This window comes from Carcharodon carcharias, chromosome 8, assembly GCF_017639515.1.
Source record: "Carcharodon carcharias isolate sCarCar2 chromosome 8, sCarCar2.pri, whole genome shotgun sequence".
Taxonomy (NCBI): Eukaryota; Metazoa; Chordata; class Chondrichthyes; order Lamniformes; family Lamnidae; genus Carcharodon; species Carcharodon carcharias.
In genome coordinates, this window is record NC_054474.1 from 152,318,269 (window position 1) to 152,338,540 (window position 20,272).

General features: G+C 43.3%; 1 protein-coding gene across 2 annotated transcripts in view; it reads right to left on the reverse strand.

Moving 5' to 3' along the window:
- The window catches only part of col27a1b (collagen, type XXVII, alpha 1b), a 598,999-nt gene that overhangs the window by 166,269 nt on the left and 412,458 nt on the right, over window positions 1-20,272 (reverse strand). For both annotated transcript variants that reach the window (XM_041193458.1, XM_041193459.1), the window contains exons 29-31: window positions 4,085-4,138; window positions 3,356-3,400; window positions 3,170-3,214 (exon numbers count right to left, since the gene is read on the reverse strand). In XM_041193458.1, coding sequence (XP_041049392.1) covers window positions 3,170-3,214; window positions 3,356-3,400; window positions 4,085-4,138 — 144 coding nt within the window. The remainder of the gene's footprint in view (window positions 1-3,169; window positions 3,215-3,355; window positions 3,401-4,084; window positions 4,139-20,272) is intronic.

Below are 20,272 nucleotides of genomic sequence, written 5' to 3' on the forward strand. Positions count from 1 at the left end.
CAGTTCCAGCTGGAGGCCCATATATCATGCTGAAGTTTTAATTTGCTTCTAATTGGCCATTTGTATTTAATCAAGAATTTTTGCCTCAGTGGATGAAATTCCAAAGATATATTCTTCAGTAAGGGTCACATCTATGCACAGTTACACACACTAAACAGCAGCAAAGAGAAATGTTTGCATAATATTCAGCACCATTCGTGACTCCTCAGATACTGAAGCAGTCCATATCCAAATGCAGCAAGACCTGGACAATATCCAGGCTTGGGCTGACAAATGGCAAGTAACATTCGTGTCACGCAAGTGCCAGCCAAGACACTTGATGTTCAATGGCATTACCATCACTGAATCCCCCATTATCAACATCCTGGGATTACCATTGACCACAAACTGAATTGGTCCAGCCATATGAATGCTGTGGCTACAACAGCAGGTTAGAGACTAGGAACTCTGCAACAAATGACTCACCTCCTGACTCTCCAAAGCCTGTCCACCATCTACAAGGCACAAGTCAGGAGTGTGATGGAATATTTTCCACTTGCCTGGATGAGTGCAGCTCCCACAACACTCAAGAGGCTTGACACCATCCAGGACAAAGCAGCCCGCTTGATTGGCACCACATCTGCAAACATTCACTCCCTCCACCACCGACACAGTAGCAGCAGTGTGTACCATCTACAAGATGCACTGCAAGTACTTGCCAAGGCTCCTTAGACAGCACCTTCCAAACCCAAAACCACTGCCATCCAGATGGACAAGGACAGCAGATAGTGGGAAAACCACCACCTGCAAATTTCCCTCCAAGTCATTCACCCATCCTGATTTGGAAATATGTCGCCATTCCTTCACTGTCGCTGGGTCAAAATCCTAGAGCTTCCTCCCTAACAGCACTGGGGCTGTACCTACACCACATGGACTGCAGCGGTTCAAGAAGGCAGCTCACCACCACCTTCTCAAGGGCAATTCAGGACGGGCAATAAATGCTGGCCTAGCCAGCAACACCCACATGCCATGAACAAATATAAAAAAAATGGTGTGGATTAAATTAAGGCCTAGAAATTGGATCAGCCCAAAGCCACCACCTGACATGGCACTATTAAGCCACAAAAATCCCAAGCTCAATCAATGGTCTGTTCCGAACTTACTGATTTCAGCCCAATTGGCAGATCGTGAGCCATAGATTTTGTTCTTGATTGCTATGCCAGAAAAATCTGCTCTGGTGTATGGCAGCATCGCGGCTAAGCTCCTGGACCAGTAAGTCAGAGGCCTGGACTAATGACCCAGAGACATCAGCTCAGGTTCCATCGATGCAGCCGGAGAATTTAAATTTGAGATGCAGCGAGTGCCCCATGCGCCTAACCAGGCCAGCAACAAAATCAGGCCAAGTTGATCTGCCGGACTCGTTTGTTTGTTGCCAGAGAGTTGTGGTCAGCAGCCGCAGTCCCAGAGACAGCTTGGCAGTCGAGAGGGACAGTGAGATAGGCCAGCTGGGTCCCCAGCTCTGGATAATCATGAGAGGAGGGAATGCAGGCAGATCACTGTCTCCATATGGAACCAAGAAATAAGAAAGTACTTGCATTTGCACAACCTCAGTGCATACCAAGCAATTTACAGCCAAATGAAGTGCTTCTTTTTGAAGTGCAATCATTGTTGCAATGTAGAAAATGTAGCAACCACTTTGTGCACAGCAAGCCCCCACAATCTGTAAAGTAATAACGACCAGATAATCTGTTTTATTGATGTTGGCTGAGCAATACAATTTTAACTTCTTTCCTGAGATGTGGGCATCACTGGCAAGGCCAGCATTTGTTGGCCAACCCTAATTTCCCTTGAACTGAGTGGCTTGCTAAGTGCTCAGAGGGCATTTAAGAGCCAACAACATTGCTGTGGATCTGGAATTCCATGTAGGCTAGACCAGGTAAAGCCAGCAGATTTCCTTCCCTAAAGGACATTAGTGAACCAGGTGGGTTTTTATGACAATTGATGATAATTGTCATGGTCACTATTACTGAGACTAGCTTTATATTCCAGATTTATTCATTGAATTCCACCAACTGCCATGACCAGGATGTGGAGGAGCTTCAAAATAGCGCCATGGTATCTTTTTAGAGACACCACCTCCAACAATGCAGTACTCCCTCACTACTGCAGTGGAACGTTAGCCTAGTATATGTGCTCAACTCTCTGTAATGGGACTTGAGCCCACAACCTTTTGACAAGATTGCTACTCTGAACCAAGGATGGCACTTGAGGAGCATTTTACTCCTTTTGGTTCCACATTCAGGTAAATATAAAACTCTTCCCCAATTGGTGGCAGCCTGCAGTGGTCTCTTTAAGGAACCTCTGGTTTTCTGGCTGTGGCCTGGAGAAAGGTGAATGAAACATGGGCAGTGCAATCCAATTTGGCAAAGGGACCTTAAACAGGTGTTTAACCTCTGATTTGCATCTGCAGTGGGCCTAAAGTCACTAAAGTACTCTAATCTCTATGACAAGTAGCAGACGTATGGTCTGAAAAGAATGTACATATGCCATATTGGAGCCTGCCGCATCTGTTTTTTACCTGGGAAACACGTGCAATGAGATTATCAGTCGGGCTCACAATGTAGCTCACTTACACTTGCTAGAAGCTACATGTATTCATATGCAGGGACCTGTCCTCTAAGGGCAAAGCGATTATGTCTAGACATGGTTTCTTTCTTGAATAAACAAAAGCATGGGAGACTATAGCTCCCTGGTGCATTTGCTATGGCAACATCTCAACCAATCACAGCCAACTTGCCAACCAATCGGCATCCCTTTTCCTATGCAGTATAAATTGTTGTCCCTTCGTAACTTAACATACTTGTGTCTGTCCTGATGAGTGCAACGTGAAAAGCTTCAACAGCACGTCTCTTTTTTCAGCAATACTCAAGTTCTGTACTACCAAGTGGTTATTAGTCATGTAATTATTCTCCTGACAGCTTACTCTGTGGTTTTGTTTTGTTAAAGGAAGAACTTTTGATGTATGTTTCAGTGTGTTTGCTGAGGACAGTTAAATCTTAGGGAAGTTTTGTTACTGAAATTAATTTGCTTCTAAACATGTTATTCAAAAGCATTCCAACATTTCAAAACATTCAGGCATTGACTCGATGGGCTAAGTGGCCTCCTGTGCCATAATGACCATATGACTTACTGGAAATCCTGATGCTCCTGTGCCTCCTGGTTCCCCTCTTTTACCCTGTAAATAAATGGAAGGGTTTAATGATTAGGGTGTCGGAAATGTGACTCATATGTTAAAGTGCTTGCCAGAAAATAATTTACATCTTTTAAATATTAAATAAAAAATATAACATTGGACCGAATCTTTGGTTTTACATACCCTCTGTCCAGCTGGTCCAGTCCGACCTGGTTCCCCTAGAGATCCCTGTTGGAAAAAGAAACTAAGTTTTAAAAATTTAAAATGATTATTTCAGGCAATCAGAGCATAATTAGCTCAGTGACTTTGGAGCGAGTGGCCTATTTATCCGCTAACCCTAAGTTGGGAACCATTGGACTAAATAGAAAATCTCTTTATTTAGGTTAATCCTCATTAGAAGTGCTACCAACATTCATGTGTGAATAAATGATTGGTTGCGGATTATTTCCATAAACATGTATGTAACATATTGCAACATGGAAATTAAACATTAATTTCAATAAATTTTATCAGTTACTTCAAAAACACTAAAGAAAGTCGAAACTGAAATACTGCTCGTAGCATATGAAATCTTTTCGCAGAAACAATACGGCTCACAAAGTAATTCAATAAACAGCCTTGCTTCATCACTTTCATTTACCACTCAATTTTAAGAGCAGGTCCCCTGTACCTGGAAATTAGTTTGGGAATGGCTGCATGTAATCTAACTCAGGTACTGAAAACATTCTTGGAAACTTACTTTTGAAGCTAATGCGTAAATAGAAAAAACAAATCAAACAAATATTTGACTTTTTTATTAACTCTACTTTGAAGTTAAATTACTAAGTGAACAATTTTTCACAGTTCCAAAATAAAGGAACATTGCCTTTAGTCCTGGCTCCCATCTTCTCTACCCGACTCCCGATTACATACCTTGATACCTGATGAACCCGGCTCCCCTGTAGGACCATCAGAACCTCTTGCACCCTGAAAGACAGAGCAGATGATTTGAACAGCAGGTGTCTCTCTCGCACTTCTCCCAACTTCTAGCATCAGCGCAGAGCTGGTGCTGCACTGGGATTCTTCCTGCCTGTATCCCTATTTCTATAATTTTCTAGCTTATTCACTTGCTAATTTTTTTTTTGTTGCTGTTTTTGTTCTCTCACATCCTCCCTTTTTACTTTGCCACCCCCTGCCCCCCACAAACCCTGCACTCATTGAATTTTCTGGTATTAGTGGAAGTTATTGGCTCTCTGGATAACAGATTTTTCATTCTGTGGCCTGTCTGAATGATTAATCCTTCTAAAGACATCAGTGAAGACTTGCATCAAAATTAGAGCATTGTACAACAAGAAATACACTTCCTGAAAAAAGAGTGTGAATGAGGACTCTGTGATTGAAAACATTTCTTTAGTTTATAAAGTATATGTACTAATAGTCAGGGAGTGTAAATTACAAAAAAGTATTTTTGATAATTGCATAGACAAAAGAAAATGCATATTTTACATTCAGTGCACAGAAAGTTCAAACAATTGCACATACTTCCATTAAACAACCACAGGGTCATCTACAGTTCCTGTGTCTCCTGGCTTCCAGCATATGTTTTGTATTGTTTTTGTTACATAGAATGAAAGGCACAGTTTTATTTCTTGAATATTACTGAAAAGAGAGATATGTTGCTACAGCTTTTTGTCTTGCACTCAGCAGGGCAAACGCAAGATTTTCAAATGATTACAACAATTTATACTACAGGAAAAAAGGGGTGCTTGATTGGTTGGCAAGTGGGCTCTGATTGGCTGAGGCCTTACCATGGAGAAAGCAACGGGAAACTATAGGCTCCCCAAACTCCCAGGTAATTTCAAAAAGGTGCAAAGCTTGAGTTTGTTCCATTTGTTTGCAGGGAGAGGATTAATCCTTATGGATGTATGTTGTGTATAGAAAGGGTAAATGAACCACATTACAGGCTTGACTGATTATGTTAAATTGGTAGTTGGTGTAACTATTAGCACTCAGGGTTGTTCAGCAAGTGCTGCCTAATTGCAGAATCACATCTAACAACAGGCATTTTGTTTAGGGTTTTGCAAGGGCAGGATGGTTGATTTTTTTCTCTTGAATGTGCCGCAGTTTTTAAGATGGTGTATTCTACTTGTCTTTAAAGGTTCTAGTTTGTTTAAAAAAAAACACAGTGCAGAACGCAGGGCCAAGATCCAGCAGTTAAAATTTGATGAGATGGTTAATGTGCAGAGGAAATTCCAGACTTTCACTTCCATTAAACTTGATTTCTCCTGGAACTCTGTCCTGGGTTGCTGCTGATTTTCAGTCCCTGCTTCTGGGAAGGGCAATCCATTAAACTCCAGAACCAAACAATGTGCTACTTGATAATGGTGTATAATGGTTAAATAGATAGAGATTGAAAACCAAAACTGTTGCCTACTTGTATACTGCATTAATTGACTGAATGATTTTGGGTTTGAGTAGTTGATAGGGAAATTCTTGAAAGCTAATGGTTACTGCAAAGTGACATTTGGCAATAAAAACGTTTACCAAGTGGCTACAAACAATATCTAACCAACGTCAAACTGTTAGATATTAAGGTCACATTTCAGTACCAAATGGCTGAATCTCTGGAATTCTCTGTCCCAGAGAAGCATTCTCGGCTCCATTGCTGAATACATTTAAGGCTGGGATAGACAGGTTTTTGGTCTCTCAGGAAATGAAGGGAAATAGGGAGCGGACAGGAAAATGGAGTTGAAGTCCAAGATCAGCCATGACCATATTGAATTTCAGAGCGGGTTTGAGGACCCACGTGGTCTACTCTTCCTCCTATTTCTCACTTTCTTGAGATTTCCCTGTGGAAGTCGCCATCAGGCTCAAATTGGGGTCAGACACCCGCACTGTGTGGGAAACAGTCACTCATTGTGATTTTCCTCAGAGCGGCCAGAGGGCAGGCTCACCATCCAATTAAGATTCTGGGTGGGCTCTCGAAGTTGGAGGGCCAATCAGAGCCTCCCAGCTTGGGAGAAACAGCAGGATGCCATGGGAGGTAAGTGAGAGAGACAGGAGGCTACAAAATGGAGGCACTCTCTCTTAAAAGCTTTAAACTAGAATTGACCTTTCTAGCTGTGCCATCACTGTGGAGCAGCGTTGTTGTTGTGTGGGGGGGGGGTCGGAATACCCCTTTGTGGGGCAGCTTGCAGCTGCTGCAGCCAGGCATGCAGGAGGTGTTGCCCGGCTCCCCTGTCTGCCAGGGGGAGGCTGCCTCCAGGCAGCAAAATTGCACGCCTGCCACCTCTGGGAAATTGTGGAGAACAACTGGACAATTCTCCATTAACAGGCTCTAATAGGCCTTCAGTTGGGTTACTTGTCAACCTGTCACTTGTGGGCAAGTAGCCCTGCTGCTGTTCCTCCTGCCTCAGGACTGGGGGGGTGGAGGGCAGGGTGGCAGTGGGTGGCAGAATGCTGGCGGTGTCGAATTCCGCATTCGCCCTCCACCGTTCCCACAGCTGGTGGGATCTAAATGTCCAGCCTGAAGTGTCTACACGCTCTGATGCCAGCAGTAATTTTATTGACTGCCCCGAGCTAAATTATAAAATAATCAACACGAACACTTCCCATATTAATCACAGAGTAGATAACGATAGCAGAACTGCAGTAATTAGACATAACTTACACTTAATGAAAGCTTGTTGCAGTGTTTGATCTTTCTCCTTAAATAAACGTAATTGCATGAGAGACAGGTGCTGGTGTTGGAAAGACAGGATTCAAAATACTTCCCAACTCCACTCACTCAGACAGAGTCTTTAGACCATGTTACTGGTGAAGGGAAAGAGTTAACTAGATTAATCTGACTGTAGCTCTCCCATGGAGATGATGAGCATCCTGTATTTTACAAATCAGCACCATCAGAATCTTTACTCATCATCACTCAAGAAAGCTGGATACAATCTAACTGCACTAATCACAATTCACCTAAGAAACAAATACATTGCAATGCGAGTATACATCACATGAGCAATTAGACAGCTGGGGTCAAAAATATGTCTGTAAGTATAGGAACAAGAGCTGTTAATTGGAAGAAACAAGTTCCAGATTTATTTAAAATGGTCCAATATCTGTGTTCATACAAGCTCATCCACTGCTGAAAGCCTCATTCGTGCCTGACTACCCCTTAAGACTTAATAATTCCAATGCACTCCTGGCTGGTCTCTTACAGTAAACTTGAGGTCATCCAAACTCCACTGTCTGTGTATTAACTTGTACCATTCCCCTGTCACCCCTGCGCTGCTGACTTACATTAGCTCCCAGTCAAGCAATGCCTTGATTTTAAAATTCTCATTGTTTTCAAATCCCTCAATGGCCTCGATCCTCCCTATCTCTGTAATCTCCTCCAGCTCCACAACCCTCCGACCCCTTCTCTAATTTTGCCCTCTCGAGCATCCCCGATTTTAATTGCCCCACCGTTGGTGGACGTGCCTTTAGTTGCCTTTGTCCTAAGCTCTGGTTTATCCTCTAAACCTCTCCGCCTCTCTATCTCACTTTCCTCCCTTAAGACACTCTTTAAAAGCTGCCTCTTTGGCTAAGCTTTTAGACATCTGACCTAATATCTCCTTACGTGGCTCAGTGTCACATTATGTTTTATAATGCTCCTGTGAAACGACTGGGACATTGCATTACATTAAAGGTGCAATATAAATATGTTGCTGTTAAAAAAAAGTGGAGAGAGGCATTTGGTACAAGCTCATATGCTCCAAATGGAAACGTGGTGAAGATCATTTCTATTCTATAATGCTCAGATGAAGATTTTTGCATCCCAGCCGCATGAAGCCTGAGCTTATCCCACCGTTTGCATTGATCGTTATGTCAGTTGTATTGAGCAGTTTGCCTAGAGTGCTATATTGCTCTCTGTGTGGGACAAAGTCACTGCTTGCTGGCCTCTCACTGTCTGACTGCAGCTAGCACTGTGACTGCATCATGATTTGATTACCTTGCGAACCTACCGCATGCAGTCCTGGTGAGTGTGCCAGCTCTATAGGCTTACTGTGTAATTTCACTCTGCAAACATGGCTTCTCAACAGCTACAACTACAACTTATAGTTATGTAGCAACTTTAACATAATGAAACATTCCAAGATGCTTCACAGGAGCATGATAAAGCAAAGTATGACATTGATCCACATAAGGAGATATTATGTCAGATGACCAAAAGCTTAGTCAAAGAGGCAGATTTAAGGAGTGTCTTAAAGGAGGAAAGTGAGGTAGAGAGGCATGGGGAGGGAGCTCAGGGCCTAGACAACTGAAGCTATAGCCACCAATTGTGGTGTGGTCAAAGCTGGGGATGCTCAGGAGGTTAGAATTAGACAAACACAGATATCTCAGAGGTTTCTGGGGCTGGAGGAAATTACAGAGATGGAGATCTCATTACAATAAGGATCTGATGTTGGATTGACTGTCACAGATAACATTAAACTGTAATCTGGATTGATGAAGGTAGAGTTCAACATATGAGCATAACTGGCATATTCAGCAATTGGAGGCAAGCTGTCTGAGGTAAACATTGTAAATGTATTGTTGCTTTAAATAGAAGTGTTAACATTAACAGTGTCAAGAGTCCAATGTAACCTCCAACATATAAAGGGTAGAGCTGGAACATTCTCACCACCATTATGTAAACAATCACTGTAATCATATAAAGCAGATGTTAAAACAGCTAAGAAAGATTCTCCAAATGCCCAAGATATTGAGATAAAAATCATAACCATTTGACGATGTAAAAACCAAATTGTTTGAGATCGCTTGTGTGATTTTATTTGTGCAATTTTCCATAAAACAATTAGGCTGGCCTTGGGGCACTTGAATGTGCAGACACTTTTATTCCCAAACTGGGCAAAATTAACGTGCAAAGATTTACTGAGCAAGACTGACTCTGAATAGAAGGTTAACTGTTGACAAGGGGTTCACGTATCCTAAAATACACTTCCTGAACATAAACACCACAGGAATACTGGTCCGGTCAACAGAAACAAATATAGCACTGTGAACACACAATGCAAAGAATCTGAAAGTGAAAGGGGTATTTTAAACTTACAAATTGGGTTGTAAACAGGGGAGTTTATACAGATGTTATGGGCTTCGCAGTACAAGTTCCACCTCAACTTAAACTCACTTTCAGTAAAATCTTTGGGAGGTGGTGCCTGTAGCAAAGCTCAGCTGGCCCATTGCTGGTAAACACTACCTCTCTTTTTGGTGGGCATGTGGAATGGGAAAGTGGGAGTAGACATAAATGGAGTAAAGAACAATGTTATGCACGTGGTCCTCAACATTACTATGATGAGCAGTCATGGTAAATCCACAGCTTGACATTAAATATGTGTAATGTAGAAGCCTGATGGTTCTGCTTTGCATTAAGCTCAATTACTGTATCTTCTATATGGAATGTACGAAAAGAATTAAATGGACAAACTCAATGGAAAAGAAACTGCCAGATTTACAGAGGAAATTATGCGGGGGAAAAGAAACCATCTTTGTATTCTTGGCAAGTGTGATCAAACGATACAGCCAGAAATACAGAGACAAACAAAGCGGACATGTCAGGCTGATGAAACAAGGCCAACTCAGTAACAAACTGTTTCTTTATAATACTGTGCATGTGGTCACTGCTGATTTCAAAATGAAGATATATAGAAGGTAGGACAGATGAAAAATAGCACAAGGCAGCAGGATTGTAGATGATGACAGTGAAACGTGAGGTACCTTAAATCTCTACTGTCCCTGACTTAATGTGCACCAAGTCCCATATTCCTATCATCCCCGTGCCTGTTAACCTACCTTGGTTCCTGTTTAAGGAACTTTTTGATTTTAAAATTCTCATCCTTCTTTTCAAGCCTCTCCATGCCTTCACCTCTCCCTATCTCTATGATCTCCTCCAGCTCCAGCACCCTCCGAGATATCTGCACTCCTCTAATTCTGGCTTCTTGAGCATCCCTGATATTAGTCACACCATCATTGCTGGCCGTGCCTACTGTTTCCTAGCCCCAAAGCTCTGGAATTCCCTCCCCATGCCTCTCTGCCTCGCCACCTCCATTTTCTCCTTTAAGACACTCCTTAAAACCTACATCTTTGACCAAGCTTCTGGTCATTTGGCCTAATATCACTTTATGTAGCTTTTAGTGTCAGACTTTGTTCCTGTGATGCTCCTGTGAAGCACCTTGGGATATTTTATTATGTTAAAGGCACTATATAAATGTAGATTTGCTATCACTGTGGAGTAACAAATTTAAGATTTCTGCTGTGTGTTGATTTCTAATGACTGCTGGAATTTTTTCCCATAAGCAACACAAATAAATTCTTCTTAAATAATCTGTAAGTTGCACGGTTATCAAAATGAGGAGTGTTTAGGACACAAATACATTTAATATTTTCTGCACTATAGGTCTGTGTTAAAAATGCACCGCTTGTGACTGGGATGATCTCGTGGACCTTAATTTTCTGCAGACCCCTGTGTCTTCCTGATAGGCTGGTTGATGGGTGAGACTCGTCATTCGCGATATACATTTGTCAAGTCAGCCCCTAAACATAGGAACAGGAGGAGGTCATTCGGCCCCTTGAACCTGTACCGCCTCTCAGTGAGATCCAAGCAGAGCTATACCCTAACTCCACCCACCCACCATGGCTCCATATCGCTTAATGCCCTTGGGCTAGCAACAATCCATTAGTCTCAGATTTCTTGAGTACTCGAGCCAGCATCCACGGCTTTTTGTAGGACAGGGTTCCACACCTTTGCATAGAAGATGTGCCTCTTGACACCTCTGCTGAATGGTTTGGTTCTGGTTTTCGGGTTGCGTCCCCTTGCCAAAGACTCTTCCACCTGTGGGGAAATATGTTTCTCTCTATCTAACCTAGCAATTCCTTTTAAAGGCCTAGGGATCTCATTCAAATCACCCCTTAGCATCAGTCTGAGCTGTTCCGAGGTCAGCCGCACAAAGCTCGAGTGCAAGATGAAGGTGCTGACAGACTACCACAACAAAGGCCACTTATCACAGAACCTCTAGAAATCAGCCAGCGGACAGATTTTCCCAGTGTCTCTCCAAAAGGTCATTTGCAGGCTCGCCGGCAGAAAAATTCTGTGATTTTCAACAAAAATAGCAAAAGCTATATTCCTGCCTGAATGCAATCTTTATGAACGAGGCTGCTATGCCTTCGCCATTCAACCACAGCAGCTAATTTCCCTTTCCCATTCTAGCCATCCTTATGTCTGCCCTGCATGAGGCAGCTTAATTGGTGTCAATCAGTGTCTCATTATGAGCAGTTGCGGACGGTGAATTTGCAGACAGTGGTAATTTGGCTAGGATGAGTGGAGTTCATGTTACTTAAAACCCTGACTGGATATCAGAAAAATAATTTTTAACGACTGGCCTGTGAAAAAATCTAAACTAATCATATTTGGGTGTTTAATACACCGGAGGGATTGGAGCAGCAGCTGTACCAGTTATGAAACACACCCATATTAAATTTCAATAAAATGATAGTCAAAAATTCAAATCTGAGTCCAAATCATTGGCCTACGCTGACATTTTCACCTGGAATTTCATTGCATGGCTAGATCTCTACCTGAGCTGGGCATTTGATACTGTACCAAAAGAACTGCTGGGATTGTTGAAGGGAGGGATTACAGGATTCCAGGGGCCATATGTGTGACTTTTCCAAAAAGTCGGGGTAATTGCCCATTTTTCACTGTAATTTAAGGCTTGTTAATAAAATCGCATGAACACAATTTGTACTTCTTCACAATACACTCTAGCACTACAGATCCTTTAACACTTTACCTGACAAGCTATGGAAACAGCTGGCATAAGTGCTGGAACATTTGTTAATCATCTGAGTCAGAAGGTTGTGAATTTATGTCCCACTCTAGAGACTTGAGCACAAAAATGCAGGCTGACACTCCAGTGCGGTACTGAGAGAGTACAGCACTGTCAGAGGTGCTGTCTTCTGGGTGAGACATTGAACTGAGGCCCCATCTGCCCTCTCAGGTGAATGTAAAAGATCCCACGGCCACTATTTTGAAGATGAGCAGGGGAGTCCTGGTCAGTATTTACCCCTCAATCAACATCACAAGAAAACAGATTATCTGCACATTATCACACTTCTGTTTGTGGGATCTTGCTGTGTGTAAATTGGCTGCCATTTTTCCTATATTATCACAGTGACTACGCTTTAAAAAAGTATTTAATTTACTGCAAAGCTCCCTCGGATGTCCTGAGGTCCTGAAGGGCGCTATAGAAATGCAAGTCTTTCTTTTTCTTTAGCTTTGGGTTACAACATTTTTGAAGATAATGGCAGCTACACAGAAAAGACCAATTTAGTTTCAATGACCTGCGTATGCCTAAAAACTCAGTATCAGGGAATTGCAGGAGGATGACCCTCAAACACATGAAAGACATATCAAGTCACTGAAAGTGTAACATCTTGCCAAGTAATTGCAAGAGATGGCAAGAGATCTAAAAAAGCCTGCAAAACATAAAGTGCAGTACAAGGATAACGCATGAATATTACTGAAAAGGAGCAGCACAGGATGTATCTGGACATGAAAGAAAGTACAAGTTATTACTGTACTGAGATTGATTCTTTGTAATTGAACAGGGTATATTTAGACATGAAGGAAAGTATTAGTGGCTAAAGAACATGCAAAATAAAACCCCAGTGATATGAAGTTTGATACAACTGATTGGCTTGCTTAATCAGCCCAAGTGGGCAGCTGAAGAGTTAACCATGTCGGTGAGGGCTGACCGGGTAAGGATGGCAAATCAAGGGGGAGAATTTTCTCCCCGTCTGGGGGGGCTGAACAGGAGCGGGCGGGGGTGGGAGCGCAGCCGATCGTGACTGCAATTGGCTGCGCACCGCCAATTTACCTGGGCAAGTCAATTAAGGCCCTCCCAACGTGACGTGCACACGGAAGTGCTGTGTGCTCCCTGTGCGGGTGGGGGGAAGAGCGAGAGTCAGGACCCGCGCCCTATCGTGCATGCACGACAAAGACTGCAGAAATCTCCCCGAGGCACAGAGCTCAGTTTGTCGAAAATTTTAATAAAGAAAAGAAAATGTTTTAAGACATGTCCCCTCATGTGAGCTGGGACGTGTCAATGAACTGTAATAAAAAGTTTTATTCAATTTGTAAACACTTCATGAAACCTCATCCTGCTCTGTGGATAAGGTTACATGATAAATACGAAGGCTGCATGGGCTCTTCATCTGCCTGCCAACCTTAAGGTTGGATGGGCAGCTCAGTTAATTACTTTAATTAGTTTTTAAATGGCCTTAATAGGCCTTTAACAGTTCGGTGGGCATGCAGCTGACTCTGGCGCACGCCTGCCGAACTGAAGATCTGAATGACACGCGGTGACATCGGGACGCACGCCCGACATCACTGCGCGTCATTTTACACATCAGCGAGCAGGGCCCGCCCCTACACCCGAACAGTAGATTCTGGCCAAGAGGTTGATAGATTTTTGGGTACTAAGGGATCTGTGGACAGTGCAGGAGTGTGTAGCTGTGGTAGATGATCAGCCATGATCTTGTTGAATGGCAGAGCAGGCTTGAAAGTCCAAGTGGTCTAATCCAGCTCCTATTTCTTATGGTCTTGTGATTGAAGGTATATCTGTCCAGGGTGGCACAAAGTAGGGTGAGTGGGCATGAACAGGGCCAGGATCAGAGGAATGGAGAGTTAGGGGAGTGGGGTGGGGGTGGATGTAGGGTTGGAGGAGGTTAGAGATAGAGAGGTGGGAGGCCTTGAAGGATTTAAACACAAGGACGTAAACTATGAATTTGTGGCTTTGGGGGAATGTGAACTAATACAGGCCTGTGAGGTGCTGGGCAAGTGGGATAGGCTATGGGCAGCAGAATGTAGGGGTGACCTTTGCTGTTACTAACAGTACAATGTGGATGGCAAGCTTGACACAGACTGTTACATACCCTGTGGTTGCTATGTTCTCTAGTGCACACCATGCCCCCTCTCCTCCTGCCTGTCACACTGCAAGAAATATTCACTAATTCTAGATCTGGTTTGGATTAAAATAATGACTTTTCAATTATCCTCCACAGCTGTGTGATTCTGCATATTTGTTTTCATTATAAAACCTTTATCAACATTGTTACAAGAAAAATGGGCTTTTGTGCCCTCAATTTTTTCCAAATGCTCGTGAAACCCTTTTAGGGGGGTTAGATTTCTTTGGAGTTGTACAATGGACAAGCGGCTAGTCTGTTCGAGCTCTCTGCCAACATCTTCCCTTTTTTCCAACATTGTCTAAAAGAGAAAAAAGGTGTTTCCCAGTGGCTGGAGAGATTGCCTTGCATTGAAAAGGCCAAAAACACAAAGAGAGATATCAATTTTAACAAATAGGCAGTTTTAAAAGTATTTTCCAATGTTGTGAATGGGACGGGTATAGAAAAGGTTGCAAACAGCTCTGCAACAGCCTTTTGGGGCTGAGACCTTTCAGTCAGTAATCACTCTGCTCTCTCTCCCTCAGCCCCAGCACAGGTGAGGAGAACCACAAACCGTAGATGTCAAATGCATGATAGGCATCTTTATAATTTAGTCGGGCAAGTTTCTGCCCATTAACTGAAAATGAAATCTATTAAATTTACTAAACCTGACATGCTTTATTAAATATTAGTGAAGGAAGTAAGGCATTCCTGAATTACTTCCAGTAACCATCACATTAGCGCCTCATTGACTCTGCTGGGCTGCTCAGAACTTGGCAATGAAAATAGATTTAAAATAATAACTTAATCTCACTGTTGCTGGAAGAGCAGTCTCCATCCTGAGAAACGTTTTTAATCAAAGATTACTCAAACATGAACATTTTCGCGGGTAGCTTTTTAACTGAGAACTTAATGCTGCTTTAGCAGATACTGCTGTGAAGTGATTTCAAAAGCTTTTTGTTTTCAAAGTCCACATAACTTGTTTTTTCCCCTGTGCAGATGAGAGATGGGTTATCTATTGTAGACAGAGCGGCCTTCACTCTTTGAATGAAAGCATTCGTCACACAACGTGGATAAGCTAAACCACGCAATCTGGAAAATTCATAAGGTTGTCAGTCTTTTCTTTAAATAAATTTATGGTTGTGGCTATACTTCCTACATTCTCTAACTATGTCCCCTTGAGTGGCCATCCCATGTGGTTCAAGTAGAAGTTGTATTCAGTGTCAGCATTAACAAAGCCACAGACCTCATAAGAGCATATGAACTGGGAGAGTAGACCATATGCCCCCTTGAGTCTGCTCTGCTATTCAATCCGATGGTGGCTGATCTTTGACCTCAACTCAACTTTCCCTCCTGCTACCTGTATCCCTTGATTTCCTTGAGAGGCTAAACATCTATCTCGGCCTTGACTATTCTCAGCGATGGAGCATCCACAACCTTCTGTGGCTGAGAATTCCAAAGATTCACAACCCTCTGAGTTAAAAAAAATTCTATTCATCTCAGTCCTAAAGGATTGACCCCTTACCCCAAGACTGTGCCCCCATGTTCTAGATTCCCCAAAGAGGGGAAACAACATCTCAGTGTCTACCCTGTTAAGCCTATTGCATGTTTCAATGAGATCACCTGACATTCTTCTAAACTCCAGAGAGTATAAGCCCGGTTTACTCAGCTTCTCATTATCGGACAATCCTCATCCCAGGGACCAATCCACTGAACCCTTGCTTCACTGCCTCCAATTCAAGTACATCCTTCCTCGTTATTACAATGGTAAAGGCAAGAATATTGAAGCTATATCAACCTAGACCAAGGCAAAGCTATGGCAATTTTAATACTCCCTCAATGTCCTAATTCTGCACTGCCAAATACATTTCTAAAAAGCTGCAGGAGGGCTGGAGCATGAAATCATAGGTTTGAAACCTTATCGCAGAATAATTATGTAACTACAGTTCAAAAAATAGGATAAATGGCTGCAGTGCTTGATTCCTACTATCAGCCCATGGCTCAGTTGCTTGCCTCTGAGTCAAAAGGTTCTGGGTTCAAGTCCTCTCAATCCCTACTCCATAATTTGAGCACAAAAATCTAGGCTGACACTCCAGTGTGGTACTGGAGGAGTACCGCACTGTTGAAGGTGCTGTCTTTCAGATGAGATATTAAACTAATGCCCCATCTGCCTGCTCAGGCACATATAAAAGATCCTATGGTACTCGGGTGGAGACTAAACACTGGCATGGTCTGATTGAGCTATTTCTCTGCTGTAAACCCTACATATTTTGAAGAGGAGCAGATGAGTTACCTTGGTCAATATTTAACCCTCCAACAACATGACCAAACAGATTATCTGGTCATTATAGCATTGCTGTTTGTGGGAGCTTGCTGTGCACATATTGGCCATGTTTCCTACATTGCAACAATTCAAACAGCACTTCATTGGTAGTGAAGGGCTTTGAGCCTTCTAGCAGTTGTGAAAAGCATTGTATAAATGTAGGTATTTCTTTATGATGATTAATCTATGATTAGACATTGCACCAAGGGAGGCTGATAATCAGCAATCTCTTGTGATTAAGTATCTATGCAAGGGACAACAGCTGCACTGTGCTGAGATGAGTGATGCAAACATGGCTGACCAACAGCAACCACTAAAAACACAACTGTGGAGTTTAAATTACAGGTTTGAATGCTTCCTCTTACAAAGCAAGATGGATCAAATCCCATACGATTTTGGGTTAACAGCCTGCTCTTTCCTCTGTCCTTGCCAGCTGACTACAGATGGCCATCCACCCCGATAGTTTGACGTTTCGGCTCCAGAGTAAATGGGCACTTTCATCGCCTTTGTGTTTGGTGCATTTTATGGGTCAGTTAACAGGAAACGTTGGAGTCATAGGTGCAATGATTCATGCAATATCTGTAATAATTCACTCAGTTTCCCACTCACATAATGGTATGACAGGAACCATGGCAATGCAACTCTTTCATTGGACAGAATGTCGGTTCACAAGATCTCAGTGTACTGCAAGTTTCATGATGATACCTTGAAATTGGTCTAACAAAACCTCATAGAACCATAGGAATATACAGCATGGAAGGAGGCCATTCGACCCATAGCTGTCTGCGTCAGCCAATAGGGAGCATCCAGCCTTATCCCACTTTCCAGCTCTCATTTTGTAGCCTTGTAGGTTACAGCAAAGGAACATCCAAGTACTTCTTAAATGTGATGAGGCTCTCTAGCGCCCTTTCAAATAGTGAGTTCCAGATCTCCATCACCCTCTGGGTGAAAAGGTTTCCCCTCAAATACTCTCTTAACCACCTGCAACTTACCCTAAGTCTATGCCCACTGGTTATGGACCCCTAAATCAAGGAGAATAGATCCTTCCTATCTACTCTATCTAGGCCCCTCATGATTTTATACACTTCAATTAAATTGCCCTTCAGCCTCCTCTATTCCAAAGAAAACTACCCCAGCCTATCCGTCTTTCCTCATAACTAAAATTCTCCAGTCCAGCAACATCTTTGCAAATCTCCTCTGTGCCCTCTTGAGTGCAAACACCTCCTCCCTATAGTGGGGTGGACAATTTTTGCCCATGCCTTGTCTTTTCCACAGTTTCAAGGTGTTTACTGGTTTTGTGTCCTGGTTATGATGAGCTTGTGAGGCAACGCCCTCAGAGAAAGTGAAAAATAACTCTAACAACATCGATACGCTTTAATATTGTAGAGAATGTTATGTACAAGTAACCTTGTGGGGAACTGTGGCTACATGTTCTATGCAGTGCCAGGGAACAATATTTGGTAACATTTTTGAGTTCCGTGCAATGTAGGTCTTGCGCCAGGGTCAAATGCAAAGTGTTTATAAATTTAGAATGAAATAGGAAAAGATCATGGAAAAATAAAAGCAGACTAGGAGAGCTGAGAGAGAAGGCACACACTGCATCCAAACTGTGCCAGCGTGGGAACTGAACATTAATCTAAAAGTAGTTGTGACGCAAGTGCTGTGGAATTATCAAGTAGGTGTCAGCCTTAGTTCAATGGTTAGCACTCTAGCCTCAGAGTCAGAAGGTCATGGGTTCATGCTCCTTGATAGGGACTTCAGCACCTAATCTAGGTTGACCTATTGCTTTCATTAAAAATAACTGCACGGTAACTGGAATTTATTTTTCATTCATTTACAGGATGTGGGTGTCGCTGGCTGGGCCAGTATTTCTTGCCCATCCCTAATTGTCCATGATAAGATGATGGTGAGCTGCCTTCTTGAACCGCTGCAGTCCATGTGATGTAGGTACACCCACAGTGCTGTTAGGAAGGGAGTTCCAGGATTTTGACCCAGCGACAGTGAAGGAACGGCGATATATTTCCAAGTCAGGATGGCGTGTGGCTTGGGGGGGAGCCTCCAGGTGGTGATATTCCCATCTATCTGCTGCTTTTGTCATTCTAGATGGTACCAGTCCTGGGTTTGGAAGGTGCTACCTAAGGAGCCTTGGTGAGTTTCTGCACTGCATCTTGTAGATGGTACACACTGCTGCCACTGTCCGTTGGTGGTGGAGGGAGTGACTGTTTGTGGAAGGGGTGTCAATCAATTGGGCTGCTTTGTCCTGGGCAGTGTGGAGCTTCTTGATTGTTGTGGGAGCTGAATTCATCCAGGCAAGTGGAGAGTATTCCACCACATTCCTGACTTGTACCTTGTAGATGGTGGACAGGTTTTGGGGAGTCAGAAGGTGAGTTACTTGCTGCAGCATTCCTAGCCTCTGACCTGCTCTTTTAGCCACTGTATTTATATGGCTAGTCCAGTTCAGTTTCTGGTCAATGGTAACTCCCAGGATGTTTAAAATCACAAGTTTGAGTTCTGACCATGACTATCCTGGAACAGGATAGTTCAAATCTCTAAAGAGCTGAAGCCCTTGCACTGATCTTTCCCCTTTGTGTCTCTTTGGTCTTCTACTCTTCAGCGTGTCTGCAATTCCAACTTAACAAGAGAATTCCAGCTTTCAACAATTGGTGCCATTTTAACAAATGTTCCCCTTGATGAAGGGCTGATGTCCTGCCCTCTTCTCCCAGATGGTAGAGGCAGCCCCTTCTTGTATAAACACTTGCTGAACACTTCCGAGCAGTCGCTTGACTATTCTAACAAGATAGCTACTGCTGCCAGTATCTCATGACACTTTGTTAGAGGTACCACCATTCTTGGCACAATCCCACTTGTCCCAAGATAAATGTTGATGTGCATGTATTTTTCGATGTAGTGTTTGCACCATGTTATCGTACAACGTACCTTACTGTTTGATGTCTAAATTATCCACATATAGTGTGCAGACTTTCTTTTCTTAGTGATCTAGAACTATTATGTAGCAGGGCCCAGACACCACCATCAGCATCCCTGGGTATGTCCTGTCCCATGGGCAGGACAGACCCAGAAGAGATGGCGGCACTGTAGTATACAGCATCCCTGGGTATGTCCTGTCCCATGGGCAGGACAGACCCAGAAGAGATGGCGGCACTGTAGGATACAGTCGGGGGGGAGGCTGGGAGTCCTCAGCATCGTCTCTGGATCAAATGCAGTCTCATGGCATCAGGTCAAACATGGACAAGGAGACCTCCTGCTGATTACCACGTACTGCACAACCCCCCCTCAGCCGATGAATCAGTGCCCCTCCATGTTGAAAACCATTTGGAGGAAGCACTGAGGGTGACAAGGGCACAGAACGTACTCTGGGTGGGGGACTTCAATGTCCATCACCAAGAGTGGCTCGGTAGCACTACTACTGATCGAGCTGGCCGAGTCTTAAAGGACATAGCTGCTTGACTCGGTCTGCAGCAGGTGGTGAGGGAACCAACAAGAGGGAAAAACATACTTGATCTCATCCTCACCAACCTGCCTGCTGCAGATGCATCTGTCCCTGACAGTATTGGTAGGAGTGACCACCGCACAGTCCTTGTGGAGATGAAGTCCTGCCTTCATATTGAGGATACCTTTCATCGTGTTGTGTGGCACTACCACCATGCTAAATGGGACAGATTTAGAACAGATCTGGCAACTCAAGACTGGGCAACCATGAAGCACTGTGGGCCATCAGCAACAGCTGAATTGTACTCAAATACAATCTGTAACCTCATGATCCAGCATATCCCTCACACTGCCATTGCCATCAAGCCAGGGGA